The sequence below is a fragment of the Chenopodium quinoa genome, unplaced genomic scaffold (assembly GCF_001683475.1).
Source record: "Chenopodium quinoa cultivar QQ74 unplaced genomic scaffold, ASM168347v1, whole genome shotgun sequence".
Taxonomy (NCBI): domain Eukaryota; kingdom Viridiplantae; phylum Streptophyta; class Magnoliopsida; order Caryophyllales; family Amaranthaceae; genus Chenopodium; species Chenopodium quinoa.
Window position 1 is genome coordinate 1,707,106 of NW_018742418.1, and position 21,221 is coordinate 1,728,326.

Below are 21,221 nucleotides of genomic sequence, written 5' to 3' on the forward strand. Positions count from 1 at the left end.
CCTTGGCGCAATATTTTCATTATTTGTTTTGGTAACCAATGGACCATTATCAAACCATGAATGTAACCAATTATGTCTCAGCTTACCTTTATGGTTGTGTAATGTTTTAACTTGTTCACTTTTAATACTGCAACTAATACAACTGTATGCGGGTTAAATTATTTGGCCTGAGTTATCTCTTTCTACGTTTCAATTTTACAATACAAAGAAAGAAAGAAACCACAAACTAATACAACAATGTTTAATTATGTTCTATTAGTTCAATGGAACTCCATTAGTACTTAAGTACCCATTATTGCATACATAGTTGGGCAAATTATATTGAAACGAAACAATACTTACATTACATATAGATGGTTTAAAAGATCTACAGTACGATACATAATATAAACCCAATTAGCCCATAGTCTGAAATGAAGACAAAATCAGTTAACCTAGGCGATTACAACAACAAGAAACACTTGTTGATTAACATTAATTAATTAAAAACTAAGCAACTATCCCCGTACTCTAATACACCAAAAAGGGTATACCTTACATACTTGCTAATTGTTGTGCTGATTTCACTAAAACTAAAACAGCCTACAAAAGTGACAAACTGACCGCATGAACTACGTTAATTTGACCCCTATTTGTTGGCTAACAGAAATTAGACTTGCCTACAACAACAACCAATGTCATATTTCTAGACAAGCATACACATAGTCTTCATTCTTTATGCCAGCTTCACCAACTGTAAGGAGCCTATTTAACTTTCTATCTTGGTGTAGAAGCATTAGTGTATTAGGTTCCTTTCCCACCACTTCACCCCACTTGACGCATAGCCTCCTAAGCTTTGAAGTAAGCTTGCATTGCACCTTCACTTCATGGCAAGGTGTGCAAGTGTTGCGCATGTAGAAAAATTTCCTCCTTGTGTCCATGTTCTTCGAGGGATCCTTGCATTTAGAAAAAAAAACGGTAAATATTTGTCAAATATTACGAATATGAACATGCATATATTGAAATAAATATTAACAATCATAAGAACACTATTTCGTATGGACTGCTTTGCAAAAAATAACTCGTACCACATCACAAACATATAGTACATCTCCGGTCATAATTCTGACTGATGTGGCAGTGGCAGTACGTGCCACTAAAAAGCCATGCTTCTTGATAAGTAATTCATGGATTGAAACATCAACTCGTGATGAATAATCCTCATATATGAATTTAAAGGTTTCATCATCTCTTATCTCATATATAATGCCTGTATCATGACGTTGTCTACTCTTGTCAAGGATTGTATGGTTTAAGGGAGGTGGTCCCTCACCTTCTAAAGGCTCAGAGACATCATCCTCCGTCACAAGAACATTTAAGTCGGTCGTAGGAGGACCTTCGAGCTGCAACCGAGCTCTGTTGATGGCCACAATGGACCGTGTCAATGGTAAGCCAGCATCAACTTGTTCTTTCAGTTTCCCATTATTAGGAAATGGGTGTTCGCTACCAACCTTATGCTTCAGGAGGGTCTTAATGGCATTCCATTGAGTGTCTTAGCCAAAAGGCTCTTTTTCTTATAAACCTCCTACTAGGAAGCATTGGTTTTTTGTTTAACTTTGGAGTGGCATGGGTAATGTTGGTTGGAATTGTGGGAGGATGAAGTCCTAAGGGTGATAGCACACAGGTTGTTCTTGGTGTTGAAGGCATGTTGTTGATCAAAGCAAGAGTGATACTTGTAACTCACTTTTCGATTGTGAGAAGCTAGGTTTGTACATTTATATGTGTTTTTTACCCAATACCATATTGTCACGTGTTGAGGTAAGTTGGCGGGATAGTGGATGGCGGGAATATTTACCTCCATTTTGTGACATACCAACTCCACTATCAAGACCATAGTGAAGTCCAAAAATGGTTTGTATTAAGTTACTATTTTTGGTATTTTCATTATGTATTTCTTGTATTGACTTGTATCCCCCTGTTGACTTCTCCAAAAGAAACTAAGCAATTTTTTTAATCATTTGGTCTTCTCCAAATAAATTAAATGGGTTGCAGTTAATCAAAGCATGCAAGTGCAACCACGAGTCAATTTTGTTGAATATAAAAGATAAAACTAGAGATAAAAGATAAAGAGCAAAATTACTAAACATTGATATTATTTTCTTGATCAAAATGAAATACATCTGTTCCTTTAAATAAGCTAATGATAAAACAAACGAAGCTAAATATAAGGAAACCACTACTAACCTAACTACCCTCTAAATAGTAGCAATGAACATAAACAGAACAAGACTTAGACTACGTAAAACTCCCTGCATTGCTTTATTAAGCATAAAACTATTGATCTACGTATAACAATAGACAAAGGAACTACTAATACTAAGTGGGTAAACATGTCCCATGAATTACTCCACTAACCTACTGATGTTATTAGTAATGTTCCTAAACTATAGGAACTAACTTTGAATCAATATCCAACAAATTTCAACGACTCGTAAGAAGCTAAATTGCAATAGTAGAATGTGTTTAATTTTTTTGTTTTAAATCAGAATTAAGAATTAAAATAAAAATTATTCACACTAGTATAACGACTCGTAAAATTGACACGCTGTAGGAAACTAGGGTAACTTGCTATGTTTCATTATAAAGGGACTCTAGTAATTCACCAACGTAAAATTAAAATTCATAATTTATTTTTATCACTACAACAATGACCATAACACACGTATAATTAAAAATCAGACCACATGTTATTTAATTATTCGAAAATAGTCATTTACACCAAAAAGGATAATGTGCTTTTATCATGCAAAGACCAATGTGTATTACCCTTCCTTTGCTTTATGCGTACTTTGCGCTGAACTTAACATCAATCCTATTGAATAGAATCAATCACACACGCTATTTGATATGATCTTAATTTTATATCTTACCTACTGCTTATAAGCAACACCTAGCTATTTTGTTTTACATACCTTAGCTATCCTGCTGAATATATGCCTTGACTAACGGTTTCCCATAGGTCTTGTGTGCAATAGTTATCCAAATTTTCTAATTTGAGAAACACTTTCGTACTATTGTTATCAACTTCATTTGTTTTTCTAATTTCAATAATTTTGGTTTGTCTTCAAAACTTTGGCCCTTCCCATGCATGAACATTGTTTATTGACCCACATTAGCTACAAAATTTTGTTGGTGATTATATTTTATAAGAAAGAACATCATGACCCACGATGCTAGAATAGCATATCCCTTACAATGGACTCAACTGCATGTACGTTTAATAATAATTTAACGGTTTAAACCCTTCAATTAAAATATTAATTTCTCAAATGAAGGATACTTAAGCCATGTTTAATAAGAAAGTTAAGATTAATTATATGTACAAAAACATATGTTCTTCGTAATAAATGTTCTACTCCACTTACAGTCACAAGTAAGCTACTAAAAGTACTAAGCTACCAAAAGTACTCGTACTCATCGCTGCTTTCTTAGTCCTCAAATTTCAAAGACGATGAGCCTTCCTCCATTAGCATTTCCATGCTCATCGTGGTAGTAAATGGTCGTCGTGGTAGTAAATGGTTGAGTTTTAATGTAACTCGGATTGGTCGGATGCATACACAGGTTTGAAATAAATGGTTTTCGCAGGGGGTGATATTGTATATTATGGCTAGCTTTAGTTTGAAATTTATGCACTTGGGAAATAATGGAGGTTGGATTCTAGCTTTTTAATGAATTTGCATTAGCTGTGAAAATCTTGAGGAAGATTGAGAGTTTTACTTCTATATGAAGGCAAACGACTATAACAAAACTTTGTAACTAGTGATTTGTCACTAGGGAAATGGACAAAAATTTACTTTGATAAACATAAAATGACTGTGTCACCCTTAACCCTAAACCCTAAACCCTAAACCCTTAACCCTTAACCCTTAACCCTTACCCTTAAGCCTTCACACTAAGCCATAAAATCTAAACCCTAAGCCCTAAACCATTAAATCGTTAGCCCTCCATCAGAAATAGATAACCCCAAACCGGTATATTTAATAGTACTTCAACAGTTGAACCAAGTTTACAGATTCATGCAACCCAATAATCAACTTCATTGTAAACTTGAAAATAGACATTACGCTATTTTAGTATTAATCGATGAAATGGATATGCTAATTGCAATTTTGTCGACACCTTCCTAATTAATATTGGTAATGTTGTGTTTAGTTGTGTTTCATTTCTAATTTTTTTATTTTTTTGTCATTTTTGAACAATAAATTCACTTGCTAAGCAGTTGTGCTTCTTAATAATGTAGATTGATTGACTGACTTTGTAGTTTAATTCATCGTTGATCTATAGTAGTTATACAAGCTTGTCAACGATTTACCCCTTAAGTTAAGGTATTTTAGTTGTTACATCATTTTCACGATTATAGTAAACGAATGACCCTAGACCCTAAACCAACTAAACCCTTAATTGTACACCATTAGCCCTTAACCCTGCACCATATAACCCACAAATATCGGAATGAGAAATTAGACTTAGTGGAATGGTATTCTTTAAAAATGATTAAGCTGTTTTAAAAATGGATAAAAATCTTAATAATTGGGTACTTGTATTCTTTGTTTTACTAAGTTGTTTTAATAATTGATTTCAATGTTCGTTTAACCATTATGTCAATATCCAATTTTAGTTGCTCAATTTAATGATTATAGTATATGACTTTGGACATTACACTGTCGTTTAGGATATGTTTGAAAAAGTACGGAGCTTGTCAAGTTTCTTAGGATTAATGTCAAATTTTTATTGACGGTTTGGAAGAAATATGGCGAACTTGTGACAAGTGTCAGAAGGGTTGTCTAGAAGCCCACACAAGACGACAACGAATGAAGATAACGAAGGTGACTGCATAAACTTATAACTTTGTGACATTTTAGTAACCATTATAGTCCATACTCTATTAACCATTATAGCTTTATAAAGCCTCCAAATTAAGAGTCCAGTGCAACATTGTATGCATTTCTCTCAATAAATCCTTATTTGCGACATTTTAATAGATAATTGACATCAACCTCCACAAATTGATACTATGCAAATTTTCATGATCAAAGAAAGCTACATTATCATATCGATATAATTCTCTAAAATATAATTTACCAATTGTAGAAGATATTATTTATTTATTCAATATTTAGTTTAATTGTATTGTTGACACCAAATCGCAATATTGGTTTAGAACTGCTTTCAAATTATTATGATTATTAATTATTTTGCATGGGATAAGACATACCATGTACGGAGTAACCACAAAAATACAAAGCCCTTCAGTTTGACGGTTTTGTCATTATTTTTAATGTGAAATTAAGAAGAGGAAATAACGATTGCATATGAACTATTAATAATAAGGATGCAAATCTCTTACGTGTTCTAGTTTGTGCCTAATTTCGCCAAATTCATGCTTTGATATGAATACTACCCTGACTTGTTCAGTTTGGTGAAGTGACAATACATATATGCTACTTCATTCGTAAATGTGTCTTATTGAAAGATCAGATGTAGGGTCATAGGCATCCCTTTTCATGAATAATATTCAAATAAACATATTATTCAACTCTAAAAGAAGGAATTAGTACTCTTTTCATGGTTTAATACTTCATGACTCGTGTCTAATTTTTTATTGACGTGCAAATTATCATTAATAAGTATTGGTCACTCAGAATATTGCATGGTGTAATTATCCAAAATTATGGATTGCTTTAGAGTAATTCCATAATGTTTGTAAGTCACTAAGTTTACGTGGCAGTTCATGTACTTATCCTGTGCTCTACCCCCTTTGCTTTGCTATAAAAGCAATGATCTTGGAGTGGATATGGTACCCTTTACCTTCTCTGCATTTCCAAACTCCTAATTTTCTTGAAACAAATTCACAATGGCCAACCAACCCTTAGATCCCCAAAACCCGGTATACCCTCCTCGCTGCTACCCGGTTCCTACACCTAACAAAACAACTTTCCTTGACCCTAACAAAACCGGCGGACCCGAAATGAACTTCAACAAGTTCATGTACTTTTCACCCAAACCCGGAAATGGCAACCTTCAAATTCTGAGTGACCAATGCATTAGGGACATCATAAGGAGCCCGAGAGCCCATGGGAGCCAAAATTGCAAGGAATGGTCATGATTGGTCCCGGTGTAACAGACCCCGTCCCTGCACACCTTCCCAATATAGTTGATCTTGTGGATGTAGTGGATGTGAAGGACCTTTTTGACAAGCTCAACAAGGAAGTTCTTGTTTACAATCCCAACGACATTAGTGAGGTAATCCCAGATTTCCTTCTCAATGTAGTAGTTAACACTTTGCAAATGTAACAAAATTGGTTTAATTGAAAAAACAATAATATAGTAGAGTATCCTACAACGTCAACTACGGTTGTTAGCATATAACAAGTAGTAAATTTGGAAATAATAAGTACGTCAAAGAAGGATGAAAACAACTAATTTAAGATCAATCATTAAGCATCCACACAAAATGATGACTATTTTGAAAAAATAAAAGGGAATATAAATCGCTAGGACATTTAAGTGGCGGATTGGTGGCACTATTAGGTGTCCTACTTTGAGCTATTAGGTTTCCTAATTTGCGCTATTAGAGATATTACATACATACTAGGCCAAATGAGCATTACTTCATGAAGTTCCTGTTATTAAAAGTTGCATGCACAAAAGAAAAAAGATGTTACATAACTGCAGATTGAAAATCAAATCATGTATGGCCTAGATTGCACTGCAAATTAACTTAGTCCTTTGCATGCATGTGATAAAGAATCGGTTATAGATACTACTACGGACACTTACTTTTAAATGTAAAATTAAAACAAAAATAAATGCCATGTTCTAAATTTATCTACAAAACGTATGGACTTTTAACAAAAGGCCCAGCTATCATTGTGAATAACTTGCCAAACTACTATAAGGTAGGCCATTATAAATGCATAAGGCCAAACTCGACGACTAACAGTGAACCTTCATGAAAAAATATTTATTAAAAACATCTCAACGTTCAACTATAGGGAGTATTTCAACTCTAAACATACTTCTACAATTATTCCTTTTAGTAGAACTTCAATGAAAGTACATATATTACAAAAGAACGTAGAATAACGGAATTTGGAGGTGCTCCCTAAACATAGCTTACGCCGTTTGCCTTGATGTGGAAAGGACTTTGGCAGTGCTCCCTGCCTCCGCTTCATTTTTTCAATATGCCCAGGAGGCTTAACATATTCATGGACAACACCCTAGCTGACAAAAAAAATACAACAGTTTGTCAATTCAAATACTTCGATTCAGCTCATTAAACACATAAAAAAATACTCTACCTCAGTACCAAAATATGGCCCATTACTATCTCTTGCTTCCCTCGGATGGGTCTCCCCATATGCTACATCTAGAGTCTACCCAAACAAAAAATAGGACGTGAAAGATATTAGCAGCACTCAACAGCTCAACAACAACTAAATCCCGGAAAATACATACGAAAATGGTTTTCAGTTTTTTCTCTTACCCCCAACTGACCAAAATCAACTCCTACAGCAAATCGATCCTCTTTAGCTATGACACCGATCTTATGTGATTCCCACACCTTAATTCGTGGGAATTCACCCCACTTAACAGGGAACCGGTTTAACTTGTCCAAATAGAAGAGCTGCATTAGACCAACTTTAGTAACAATTCCAAACAAGATAACTCATATAGTGCAAACGGCGTGGTTTGAAAAATAAAAAAACTTACCACTACAAAGAATGTACAACCGCCACAACCCTCGGCAACCCCAGTCAAGTAAAAGCGGCGTGCAAACCTATTGACACTCTCCATCAACTTATTTAAAACTAGATCACACCAATTGTATGACGCAACATTCATAGCACAAGTAAGCACAGGGATCAAATCACAACCTAGCCTCGGTGATTGGGTAGGACATAACACCATCTCCAATGACAACAACAAGAACAACATCTTAAACTCCTCCTCTTCATGAGGCTGCCACTCACCCTCCACCCTTTCCATAAATTTGGAATTGACAGGGATGCCGACAAAGGTATACACTTGATCTGCATACTTGCGCGAATTTGTCTTAGAGGGTTGACCATATTTTTGTTGGATTCTATTCAATTCACCTTTTCTTTCAACTCAAATGACATCGATTTTCTTAAACCCCCATTAGGAATACCTAAAATCCAATGCACCTGATTGGCAGAAAACCTAAATTGATTACCATCCGGAGCAATTAGAAGCCTATCCAAAGGATCAATACGTGTCATTAGCCAATACCCCAACTGCCGAGGTAAATGAATATCAGTTGGAACATTCAACAACCCACCAAATACCATTTCATTAACCCAACGAGTTCTCCTCTCATCAAAAGTGCGGCATATTCTAGAAAAGGTTTGAATACGACAATTCATATTGGGGGGCTGCAAATTATAAGAAACATATAAGACAAACAAAACACACATAAACAACCAGATCTCCAAATAAAACCAACAACAATGTAACATACCCGTCCAAATACTTCCACTTGTTGCTTGATAACCTCACCCATTGCCTTGACACTACCTCCAACACTAATACTATCATCCTACATAACAACTTCACCATTTATATAACATATTCATTTGCACCATCTGTTTTTCATCTAGCTAACAAAACACACTCTGAACTTCCTTACCTTAAACAATTCAGTTGACATATGTTTTCTTTGAAAATCTCGTTTTCTGTTCATACTCTGTACACATCACAATATCCAAACATTACATCTATAACCCATATTTCCCACATAACCAACATTGGTAACATTCACAATGGAATATGAGCACAACAGGAAAATTAATTGCATTACCATTGTTATCAATCCATATCCATCATCAATTGAGCACTTTGTCACCAATATTTGATAAACACACTTCCTATGGACGACATATAGGGTATTAGCAAAATATGAAAACATACTAATACGAAGTTTTGCCACAACTAAAGATATACGAAACTCATTCATCCAAGATCATGGAAACCAAGCTATAAAGGGCAAGCCTACATTTACACATCATCTGGGTTCATAGGAATTGATATGCAACTCTAACATTCACAGTAACAGAACGCCAATTGAATGCGACAATAACAATAGAGTTAACAAAACGCCAATAGAATGCAACAATAACAATTAAGGTTTTATAATTGACAAATATCCACTTAAATTCGAAATATACAATAAATTACTAATAATTAACATAATTAACACAACAAACAATGAATATACCTCAATACTTAATTGCAATTCAACAATTTCATTGCACAAACACAATTGATATACCTCATTCGTGCTTCTTCGTGTTTCCTCAATTGTTGTACCTCAGTTGCTAATCATCAATTGCGCACACCTTCTGCATTACACCGTCAATTATATCAACGTTCTAGTGGCTTAGCTACTGCTCTTTAGTCGGTGTTCCATTCGCGAAGATACATTTCTCTCTCTCTCTCTCTCTCTCTCTCTCTCTAAGCATTTCTCCTTCTGTTAAAAGTCTAGGGTTTCGATTAATAGCAGTTTGGACACCGTTAGTCAAACGATTGACTGCTATCTAACTCCTCCCAACTGTCAAATAGAAAGTTGTAGCAAAATGTCATTATTGCCCCCGAGATAAACAAAAATTGTTTCTCCTGGAGATTAACTTGTATTTACCATTTCATTTACATCTATTCCATTATCATTATTACATTTCATTTTATGGGATGATCTAACTAGTAAGTACTCCAAACTTTGCGTAAATTTTTATATGTGACGATTAAATTGGAACATAGATTAATAATAATAAATCCAATGTGGGAGTAATAGTGTATGGATGGCCGGTATGAGTCATCAGAAATTCACATATTCCAAGCTTTCAACTTTATAACAATCTAGCAGGTCAAGTCTAGCACAAAATTTACAAACCGTCCAATTTCCAATTAGGGAGCCTAAATTTCCGAGAAATTGCAGGCAAATTTAACTAATCAAAATACAGAACACGTGCCAATTTATCTTCCAAGAAATCATTTTTTGGTCACATTGGTCACTAAAAATCATACTCCGCATAAATTGCAACAAAGTACGAATTTTTTCTTGAGAAATTCGGATTTAAGTTTGCTCTCTCAATCTCAATTATATAATCCCTAGTGTATATTCTGCCATCAACAAAGATCCATTCAGTAAGTCACTTCTATTATCTTCCTTATCTTCAATTTTCTCTCTCCAATCTATTTTTATATTTTCTGTTTGTTTTTTAGTAATAATTAATTAATGACAACCAATATAATTGAAGCTTTTACAGCTGTTTAATCAAATTTTAGTTTCTGGGTATGATTAGTTTGGTTTTATTTTGTATACATGGCACCTGGGTTTTCTAAGTAATGGTGGAATTTGATTGAAATTTGTAGATTTATGTAATTTTATATGATTTTTGAGGAATATTATTGATACCTAAATGATGATTTTGGTGGAATTAGTGAATTTATTGATATAATTGAGATTCCATTGAAATGAAATGGGAAACCATTTGCTTGCTGAATAAGTGATTCCCATGTGAAATTTTTTATCACAAAAAGTATATTGTATAAAATAAAGTATGTATGTGTGTATGATGAAATTCAGGTAATAATGGGTGAGACAAAGATGAGTGCAACAAGCCAAACTACTGATAGGAATCAAAATTCTATGCTGATTGATCCTGCATTTCCTAAGTTCTTCACACAAGCCCCTCAAAGAATGCAGAATTTTTTCAAGGTTGGTTGTTCTGCTCGAATTCGTACGCGGTTTGTAATTGTATTGTCGGTTTAGCTGATCGAAGCATTAAATATATTTCCGAAAATGGTAGTCAGTTTGTAACAAAATTACGTGTTATTCGGTGTTAATAAAACTGCTGCAAGTGCATTGTGATGTAGTTTAATGGATTTTGCTGTTTTTTTTTTTCTGTTTTCATTATGGTTCATGTCTCATGTGTAACACTGAATGTTTTTTGACAGTCACATCTCAGACAAAAAGGGAAAGTAGAGGAGGGAAAGGGTGTACTTGAACCGCAGCAGTTTGTCAGAAAGGAAGAGAAGTCGTCGACTGATTGGGAGGCTGATCTGCAGAAGCAGCTGCAACTTTGGCGAGCAAATCCTCATTGGGGTAGTCCACCACCTGAAATAAATGTGAGAATTGACAAAGAAGAGTTCATAAGTTTAGATATTTTTCAATGATAGAACATTCTATTTATGCAAGCCTTATGTGTGTAATTAACAAACAAGTAGTTTGAACAATTTACCTCAGATTTCTGTAGTTGAACTGACGGTACAAGTTGATTGTCTTTACAGTTCTTCAGACTTCAGTGTTGTGAGTTGATATGCAATTGAGTCACAACTAATGATTTATTTTCTTACAGGTTACTGTACCTGAAGGATCACTTTGCAACCTGCATGTGGAATTAGATGTCGGGTTGCCACCAGATGCTGTGTACAACATAGTCACTGACCCTGACAGCAAGAGAGTCTTTAGGAATATCAAGGTGAGTGGTAATGGAGATGCCAGCGATAAGAACAACTGGTCAATTACCATAGGCAGAAAATAATTTTGCTTATACTTATCAGATTATATTATGAGCTCGCTTACTATGTTATGAAATGAACTATGATTTGCCCTGCAATAGTTGCTTCCATTGATGAAAGTAAATTGGGCTTTTCAGGAGGTCGTATCTAGGAAAGTGTTGGTTGATGAAGGCTCTAGACAAGTGGTCGAGGTGGAGCAAGCAGCTATATGGAAGTTCCTTTGGTTGTCGGGAACAATATCAGTCCATGTCTTAGTAGATCAAAATAGGGAGGATCACTCTGTAAGTTTTTACTTGTATTTTACCCTCTGTTGTCTTAGAATGTTTCTTACTGTCATCAGTCTCAGAACATAATCTTAGTTTCTTTTTTGGGTTTCTTAGATGAGGTTCAAGCAGGTTAACACAGGATTCATGAAGAAGTTTGAAGGTTGCTGGAGTGTAGAGCCGGTATTTGTTGATGAGAAAATATGCTCCCCCTTTAAACCCAAAACTTTGTCAGAGTATCGCTCATGTACAGGAGGGAAAGGAAGGGTTGGATCGAGGGTTAGCCTAGAGCAACTTCTTCAACCAGCTATCGTTCCTCCCCCTCCCATTTCATGGTATCTTAGGGGTATTACCTCAAAGACCTCAGAGACGCTGATGAATTATTTGCTTGAAGAGGTTGCACGGGTTAAAGGCATTTCTCCAGCAGTAAGTTCAAATTGTGATGAGAAGTTAGTTCAAGAAATCACTAATGAAGTGAAGATAGATGAAGTACACGATATTAAGAAACGATGGGCCTTACGGAGAAGAAACGCTATGCTTTACAGAAAGAAGCAGGAGTATTCTTCTGCTTCTTAGCACAATATTTAGAAACATTCTTGTTTGTATTGTTGAAAGTAGATAAGATACATTATTCAACAGCATTGGATTGGATACTGTAGATCAGCAGAAGAGCTTACGATTTGATACTGTGAATCAGCGGAAGAGATTACACACTTTATTGACTTGGAGAGATGCAAAGTTAAGTTTAACTAAGAATTTAGATGAGCCAAAATCTGTGATTTTAAGTCATTTCCTGTATATAGATTTGGCAGTAGTTTCCGATGTGTTATATACACTTCTGATTTGCCAGAATATGATTGTATGGTTTAGCAGCATCCTCTAAGCTCCGTTTGGGCAACATTTATAACAGATTATTTCCCAAGAATTTCAAAAGCCAATATATTACCTTGTTGAGTTATATAGGCCATAATATCAAGTTTTTAATTTTTATGTACAAATGAGAATGTTGATATGAATATTACAGCTAAATGACATGTTACACGACCAAGACTGTTATAATTTAAAAACAAGGCAAGCGAAAATTTGCTACATGTAACCCCGAAACTAATTTCTGGTTATTTTCATTATACTTATACCCTAATCAATTTGCCCCAACTGATGCTTCCAGTCTGTCGATCCAACAAGCAAAGGACCAATAAACTTTTGTTCAATCTCAGCGAGGTGATGCTACAGGCGATTGTTCAGTTAGATGGTGCCCCATTAAGCTACCAAGGCCATGCTTCTCATAGCTCTTGAATGCACCCAATGCTCCCAAAAACCCTTCATGCCTCAGAAACATGGCCTTTGCTTTACCTTTCGACCTGTAAAGAGAATTCATAAATAGAAATCACAGCAAAAAAGCAGCAATCGAAATTCAAATCAAGCCATCAACTTATATTACTAATATTAGGATTCTGCACAATCATAATCAACTCATCTACAGGTAGCACACTTTACTATAACATTAAATTACAGCTTTTTAACACGAAAATATTATCTGAATGACTAAATGTGACCTGAAATTGTGATAACAGAAGTTCCACAGCAAAGACAACAAATTTTCAAATTATTATCTATATCCCACACCTGCTTTCATGCAATTTGAGTTGATTAAAGGGCAACATTCAATTGGTCTCAAAGAGAAGCCAGAAATGGATCTCAAGGATAATGATTCCTCATATAGTAAGCCCAAACTGAGGATCTCAAGGAGAAGCCAAAAATGGAGTAAATCTGTACAAAATTGATCGATGATATAGGCCATGGAAGTCATGAATGTCCATAGTGTGTTAACAGGATTCTAGCTACTTGTGGAGATGAACCAATTGACTTCTAGAAATAGGCCTGATTGTGCTTAGATTCAGGAGGTAAAGTGAGGCTTGTAAATAAGGACACCTATAAAGGGTATGTTCTCTTCACCTTGAAGCAATTAATTTCAAGAGAAAATAAATTTAGATAAGGGCAAAGGAAGTAGCGATTGTCCAACTGATATATCAAAAATCTAAAAAAAGTGCCCAAAGAATAGATATGTAATCCCTTGTGTTTTGATGCCATCAACACACAATAATTTGATGAAAAGAGAAATCAACACAAAAGACACCATCAAACAAGCAAAATGTATATCGAGTGAAAGGCATTTCGTCACTAACCAGTATTGAACTCCATCGGATATTGTCTCCATAATATATTCATGACCGCGAGTGAAAAATCCTCCAAAGATTATCCGTTTTAGTTGCCCGTGCCCCGCATTCAAATAGGCAATCTATAAGGCAAAATAAAAAATTAAAAAAAAGAAAAAATATATACTGGTAGTAAACTTCTATCAATCACTAAAGTACCAAAGAAACAAGTAGCCAAAGCTGGTAAATTAATGAAATTTCTATTTTTGAGCTATTAATGAAAAAAAAACTACAAGCTCACATCTAAATCAAATTTTTTTAATTTATGAATTATGAATGAAAAAAAAAAAAATAATAAGTACAAAGAATGTCAAACATCCCAAGGCCATAAATGAAAAGCTAGTAAATAATAATTCTAACGCTATAAAAGCTATTCCAAAGAATTCAGATTGAACAAACATAACTTCAGAGTGATGTAAGGAAAACTGCATCTTAGACAAGTTTACCTGTGCAACGTTGTTTGAAATCATCCGTAACAGAGATCGGGCAAGGTCCTCCTTTTTATAGTCCTTCAACACTTTATTATCAAAACTAACCTTGCCAAAACTAGACGCTATTGTTGTCGCTGACAATCCAAGCTGTCATGGTTAGATGAACAGATATTCAGCCATCAAAAAGAGAAAAAGCAGTAAGAAACTCAAGTCAAGCCCTTCGCATGTTTAACTTATTATATCCATTCAATTACATATGGGACAACTACAACAACGACACTCACACAACTAAAATTGAGAAAGTTTTTTCAGTGACATAGATAATACTCCATATTAATTTATTTTTGCAGTTACAAACTCATCCTCCCAGATAATACTCCATATTAATTTATATTTGCAGTTACAAATTCATCCTCTTCACAAAACCAGAAAATTCCCAATTTAATTAATATGTCAAAGAAATATGAACATAATGAAGTAAATTGATATGTAGACTATTTAGGAAGGATCTACTATACCACCCCTTTCCATACTTGGGTATAAGTCCAAACCTATGCATTCATTAATCAGTTGGTCGGCAGAACTTCTAAAACTCTTAAGTCTCATCCCTAACACTCAGCAACAAGAAGTGCCAAAAGAGATCTAATAATAGCTCAGGCAATCTACAATAATGCTTAATATATAGATCAAAATCATAGCATATTCACGAAAAGAACAGTACCAACTAGTTCAGGATAAAGGTGATTACATATTTTTCCATTGAAATCCTAATCATGGATAATGTAAACCATTCGTACTTAGCCAGCTATGAAAATCCAAATATTCTAGTCAAACTTGAAAGGATAATTCCAAATGTGATTATGAGCATACTACATAACTGGAACACCCTTACCGGAAAATGAAAACACGTGTATATCAAGTATTAGAATAACAGACCTTAGAATAGCCAGTTACTCCATAAATGTCTCTGACAAGCATGTCAATATTTCTATTGTCTCCCTTGTGGCTCAACTCCAGGAACTCGTCAAAGCTGGAAATTGTAAAAAATTGTATTCAGCTAATCAAGTAACTAAAACATAGATTACAGAACCAAAACCAAAGCATTTAATGGATCAAGCAAATTTTCAAACATCTCAGTATCTCACCATGATCCCACGAATATTTACAAATCACTCAGCATATTTACCAGGGTACAGAAGGATCCCCTAATAATAGGCCCGGTATACATGATAGGCAAATTAGCCAATAAAATTTTTTTATGAAAAAGATGTGCGACAATATCGATCTCATGATTACCTTTGGCAGTTTGTTAAAAGCATTCCCATACCCAAAAGGGTGCCACCACCTAAACTTGTCCCACTAACTCGCTCAAATTTTCCATCCCCATCAACCTACAGAAGAGAAATGATACTTAAATTTAGAAGCAGGAAACTGCAGCTAATTTTTAACAAGTTACAAACAGAAAAGTGAGAAGAAACAGATGAGAAACTGAAAACTGTTCCCTACTTATAAATGCAATATTTAATTCAGAATATATCAGCAAAGAAGTTTAAACAGTATGATTATTACCTTAATCATACTAACTCCAGAGCCTATGCTGACAAGGAGATAAGGAAATAAATCACTGGCATCAATCTGCACAAAATCTTTCCGACCCTCCATGTACGTGAAAGCTTCACAAGGGACTGCCTATCAAAGTACAGTTACAATACCTTAAGACAATGGTACAATTTAAGAGTACAGGAAACAACTAATGTATAGCTCAAAACAGACCTTAGGCTCATGTCAGATAATATAGATGATGTCCACTATAAGGGTAAAGTAAAATACATTACAAGGTGGACAAAAATACAAGCCACTTAACTTATTATCATATTCATACTTTACGAAAACATTTTCGCCATTGTTAGTCTCTTAGTCCACATATATCATATTCTATACTTGTTTCATCAAAAAAAACAAAATAAAAATTATTCAATAAAGAACTAAAGATACATAAATTTGAAGACTACAGACAAGTGAGCTTTTAAGGAGGCTTGTTTTTGCAAAAGAATCTAAGCAATAATGCAGAGAATGGGAATACGTAGAGAGCAATGTGCATCATGACAGCAGGAAATATGAAAACTGGCCATAACCTATATGGCACAAGAAGAAGGGACAACCTTAAAAGCACAGTCATGGTCATGCAAACAGTTGTGGATTACGGAAATGTAATTTCTCATTGTCAAATGACAAGTTTGTCCTGTATGCTTTTTTAAGAGCCCATATTGGTTGTATAAGCCTGCATCAGCTAATCAGCTGTAACTTTAGTAACAACCCCACATTGGCTGATTGGGACAACCAGTTAGCGTTACAACTTGACAAAAATAAAATTTTGCTCAATTCTATCCAGTTAAAACTAATCAGCCAATATTCAGGTCCTCATCTTACCCAGGGACAAAACACTACTTCCACCCCTTGATTTCTCTCATTGATAAAAAACATTGAGGCCTTAGCTCATCTAAATAGAGTGGTAAAATCCGTAAAACCTAATTTCAGGGCACAGCCCCTATCACTATAGGTAAGCAGAAAAGAAAAGAAAGGGAAATGCCACACAAAGCAGTTGTAACAGTGCATATCATTAATGTTATCAGCTTATCACATTCACAAATCCTCACCTTTAGCAAAAAATTAGCACCAGCCACAAGAGAGTCCATTTCATCCTCTTTGTCAAGCCTGATTCCAAACTTCTCCTTAAAAAGATCAGCATATTTATAGGCCCCGCCACCAGTGGCCTGCAAACAACAATAAACAGTTAGCATAGTTTCACAGCATTACTGAGAAAAAGCTATTTAGTGGGAAATACAATTGGGAAACATGTCTCATTGTCAATTAATAGAATAATAAAAAAAAAAAAATTTAAAAAGTATTAATGTATATTTGACAGGCTCATACAGATGCTTCACGTTGTTTTTGGGATAAACTGTTGGTTTATACCCTTAAGCATGCTTGTTGCAATATGGTCTTAATTTTATTAGATTAGAATTGAAGTTTGCAGAAACATTTTTTCAATTTATTGATAAGTTCAAGTTCAAATAATTTCATACAAAGGCTACCTAATTTATAATTAAACTAAAATAGGTTGAGATAAGAGATTTATAGAAAAAGTAAACATAGCCTTAAAGTCCATAAAGCCATTAATTAAGTGAAAATTATGAACTGCATAAAGCACAAGATACCGCAATAATGCTAGATTGCTACTTATTAGGTTGTTCATTAAAGAATTTTGTCATATAGCCTTCAACTCTATACTGATATAACACTTATATAACCTAGTGGAAATTATAGCATTGAGCTGCATTTCAGGAAGAGAATAGCTTACCATCCACAAACATAAGAATTTCAGCAAGAACAAGGGAAATATAGAGAGAGAGGTGAAGAAAAACATTCTTACCTTGATTAACAACTTTTTTTTGTCTGAAACCTCTTGATGACTGCAACCTAGATTCACCGCAATATGTTAGAAATTTGGTCAAATATAACAACTTGCTCAGGCTAGCAGCAATCTTAAGAGCACATAAAGAAGAACCTAGAAAAGAAGTTGCTCTATAAGCTGGAAAATCAGTTTGTGATCATACAAGTAGTTTAGAAAAGACACCACAAACTCACAAGTTTGTCATTCAGGATAGTATGAGAAAGGATGGAAATCAGGAATAGATGGGTTTGACTTGATGTTACAAGTACTAGCCACTCCATGAAGTGAATTTAAAGCACTTTTATGAGGTCCAAAAGTTACATAAGGATATAGATATATGAGTTCTGGTAGATTTTCTAAATCAATTCTTGGACATCAACAAACTTAGAAATGCACTACCATGCATGAAAATACAAAACAAAATTACCCCACTGACCCCAAACAATTACCCTTTCCAATGTGCCAAGGGAAAGACTTGGAATAAAACCCAAGAGAATGAAATATAGATTTCAAGTTTAGCTGAGCATAATCCAAGTTTAGCTTGGCTCATTGCCAGGTCTGCTTTTAGGGACATCTTCAGACATCTAATTCACAGAAGATATAAAACTAGTGACCAGCTTCGACAGAAAGTTCATCAAGCTACAAGCATACACAAATAACAAATTGAAGGACAAGCAAAAGTGATATATAGACAAGGTTTGGTAAAGGAAACAGTATCATACAGCTGCCATGAAGGAGCTTCGATTCGATGAAGTCCAGACACTCATTTATTTTGCTGGTCTGAAACTTTGCGAAATGGAGCTTGCCGTCAAGGATAGGATACTTCTTGGAGCCAGTTACAAGTCCAACCTCCTCCACTTGGACACTGTTCCCAACACTCTCCAAACTGCTATCTTTTCTTGAAAAATAAACCAACTTGATAAGGGTACCTACAAAAACAGGTAGGGCATCAGAAGTGATTGCGTTAAAGCCACACACATTAATGAGAGGCAGCAACAGATTGATTTTGTGAAAATATCTTGAGAAAAGTAGAAAAGACAGCTCCAAGGAATAATTAATTAAGTCAACCACAACCAAAGTCGGAAGATTACCTTTTAGACCGTCAATAAATTTCGTTTCAAAATGATGGATTTAGGATATAAACACCCTAAACTATGAAAAGAACTACTTGTCAACGAAATTGTGAAGCCATAATCACTAGTAAACAATAGTTGGATTATGACTAGACCCAACCAAACGTCTCACTTTGGTCTTAACCTACTTGGGGTATGTTTAATAATTACTAGTAAACAATAATTAGTCGGGTAAATGTGCCAATTTATTCTGTTTCAAAAACGTAAGCAATACCCTCAATTTGTTACCCTTTCAAACTAAGTGGTATCTCAATTACCTTTACCCTCAGAAGTCAGTTATACATAATGAAAAGCTGCTGCCTATACCATTCATTCTCTAATCACCCTTTCTCTCTCCCCTGTTCACGGATCATCTTCACAATTTGTTTTCCAAATCTATATTATTTGAATTTCGATAATTGTACATTCAGGGTGGAAATTTGGAATTTCGCCTAAAGTTATAAAATTCAAGTATTTGGCCATCCAGAGTTCCAGATTGCTTTTGAAAAGCATTGAACCATAGAAGTCCATTTCTTGTTGTCATATCTCCTTCCATAGTATTTCCTTTATGATTGTTTTGCCTTTGATATGTAATAATTGTGCTTTAGAGTGATTACAACATCTTAAAGAATATTAATATACAATTATATTATAATTTCAATATTTGGCAAGTCAAAAAAAGTCAATACGGTTACAACGAAAAAAGTACAAGTGATCCCATTCCATATATGAACCAAATAATTGAGAAGTAACCAATACCAATACCATTCCAATAGGTAAACCAAATGCATCATTAATTTGTTATTAAGGGGCGACAGATCCAAATCTTTTTCCTTTAATAAGATCTAACTAAATATTGTCGTTTCAACTTTATTACCTAACATAAACATAATCCATTTTATTAAGTATCTGTTTTATTCACATGATTTTCACTTATAAGAATTAGCTCGAACTAAATTAAACTTACTTGAACTCGAGTCCTCATGTGAGCTTATGTTTCCTGAATTTAAGCTATCATAACTAAATAATAAAGCTTAAGTAATAATTCTAGGATGCTTGCCAACTTAGCCATGTTCTCCTCAATTAATTTTTTGTAAACTTAATCCCAATCTTGCAAAATTTGAACTATTTTGACTTAATTTAACTCATTTTTGTTGAACTTAATTTATTTTAGTATGATTTAACTTCTGCTATTTTTGTTATTAGAAACTAAATTATGCTCTTATTAACTTATAACTTATATTTCTAAACTTAAACTTATGATCAACAGCTCACGTGGGATGACTCAGATTAATCGAATCACATCAACATAATCCAAAGAAACCCAATTACCAGTTCATCACAAGATTCTTATATACAAAATATTATATTAATCACAGAATAATAATTTAGTACTCGTAATTAGCAATTATTGAAGCATCAAAAACTTCATAATCTTAGTTTTCAACGTTAAAACATAATCGAATTATGACAACAACAAAAAAAACAAAAAACAAAAAAAAAATTAAAAAAAAATAATCATAGTAGGAAGAGAAAAGAGAGAAACCTCCAATATCAAGAGCCCAAGGAGAATTATGATCATAAGAATCGAGCTCAGAATTAGAAGTTGAATTTCCATCAATTTCGACGCTTCTGCAACTTTGATCCTCCATTAAAAGTGTCAAGAATCACTCTTTTTTCTCCTCAATCAAATTTGATTATGAATTTGAAGAAGATAATTGATTAAATTATGCGATCTTCCAACTTCTATCCCCCAACTTCAATCTAACTAATACCTAACTTATCCCAAATGAAATTATGAAAATTAAATGTTAGATAGAAATTAGATTTGGTGGGATAAATTTGAGTAGAAAATGTGTAGAATTAGGAGAGTGATAATATTGAGAATATATATTTATATATTTGTTGGAAAAATTGATGATAGTTGTATGACTCGTGGCCCACGTGGAAATAATGTTTTTTATGGGCTGCCATTTCCCTCATTTCTTCAACGACTTTTATTCGGGTTGTTTGGGTCCAATTTAGTCAAAATTGGGCCTGAGCACCAAATGATCCAATTAAAAGCCCAAGGTCAAGGTTCAACTCTCCAATTGCTCAAAAGTCAAAAGTCAGCCCACAAAGTAAGCCAATTGGGCTAAAGCCCAACCTCTCCAAGTATGATGAGG

The 21,221-nt window shown here is 34.4% G+C and overlaps 2 protein-coding genes across 2 annotated transcripts; one reads left to right on the forward strand and one right to left on the reverse strand.

The window, feature by feature from the left end:
• Positions 1-9,942: 9,942 nt before the first annotated feature.
• On the forward strand, positions 9,943-12,768 carry LOC110708774. Its single transcript, XM_021886994.1, has 6 exons — positions 9,943-10,203; positions 10,646-10,777; positions 11,017-11,187; positions 11,418-11,540; positions 11,718-11,861; positions 11,961-12,768. Exons 2-6 carry the CDS (start codon positions 10,652-10,654, stop codon positions 12,417-12,419), a joined length of 1,023 nt encoding a protein of 340 aa, XP_021742686.1. The 5' UTR covers positions 9,943-10,203; positions 10,646-10,651; the 3' UTR covers positions 12,420-12,768.
• Positions 12,761-20,929, reverse strand: LOC110708765 (pantothenate kinase 1-like). Its single transcript, XM_021886985.1, has 10 exons — positions 20,603-20,929; positions 18,667-18,873; positions 17,924-17,970; positions 17,148-17,264; positions 16,060-16,179; positions 15,787-15,881; positions 15,427-15,520; positions 14,506-14,637; positions 14,030-14,142; positions 12,761-13,204 (listed from the first exon to the last, which is right to left on the reverse strand). The coding sequence occupies exons 1-10, from the start codon at positions 20,706-20,708 to the stop codon at positions 13,057-13,059; spliced, it is 1,179 nt and encodes a 392-aa protein (XP_021742677.1). The 5' UTR covers positions 20,709-20,929; the 3' UTR covers positions 12,761-13,056.
• Between the last annotated feature and the right edge of the window lie 292 nt (positions 20,930-21,221).

Coding starts and splice junctions, on each gene's coding strand:
- LOC110708774 (XM_021886994.1), top strand. CDS start 10,652: ATGGGTGAGACAAAGATGAGTGCAACAAGCCAAACTACTGATAGGAAT. Junction 11,541..11,717: donor GAGTCTTTAGGAATATCAAG/GTGAGTGGTAAT, acceptor TGGGCTTTTCAG/GAGGTCGTATCTAGGAAAGT. Junction 11,862..11,960: donor AAAATAGGGAGGATCACTCT/GTAAGTTTTTAC, acceptor TGGGTTTCTTAG/ATGAGGTTCAAGCAGGTTAA.
- LOC110708765 (XM_021886985.1), bottom strand. CDS start 20,708: ATGGAGGATCAAAGTTGCAGAAGCGTCGAAATTGATGGAAATTCAACT. Junction 15,882..16,059: donor CTGGAGTTAGTATGATTAAG/GTAATAATCATA, acceptor TCTCTTCTGTAG/GTTGATGGGGATGGAAAATT. Junction 13,205..14,029: donor TCCGATGGAGTTCAATACTG/GTTAGTGACGAA, acceptor TTCTCTTTACAG/GTCGAAAGGTAAAGCAAAGG.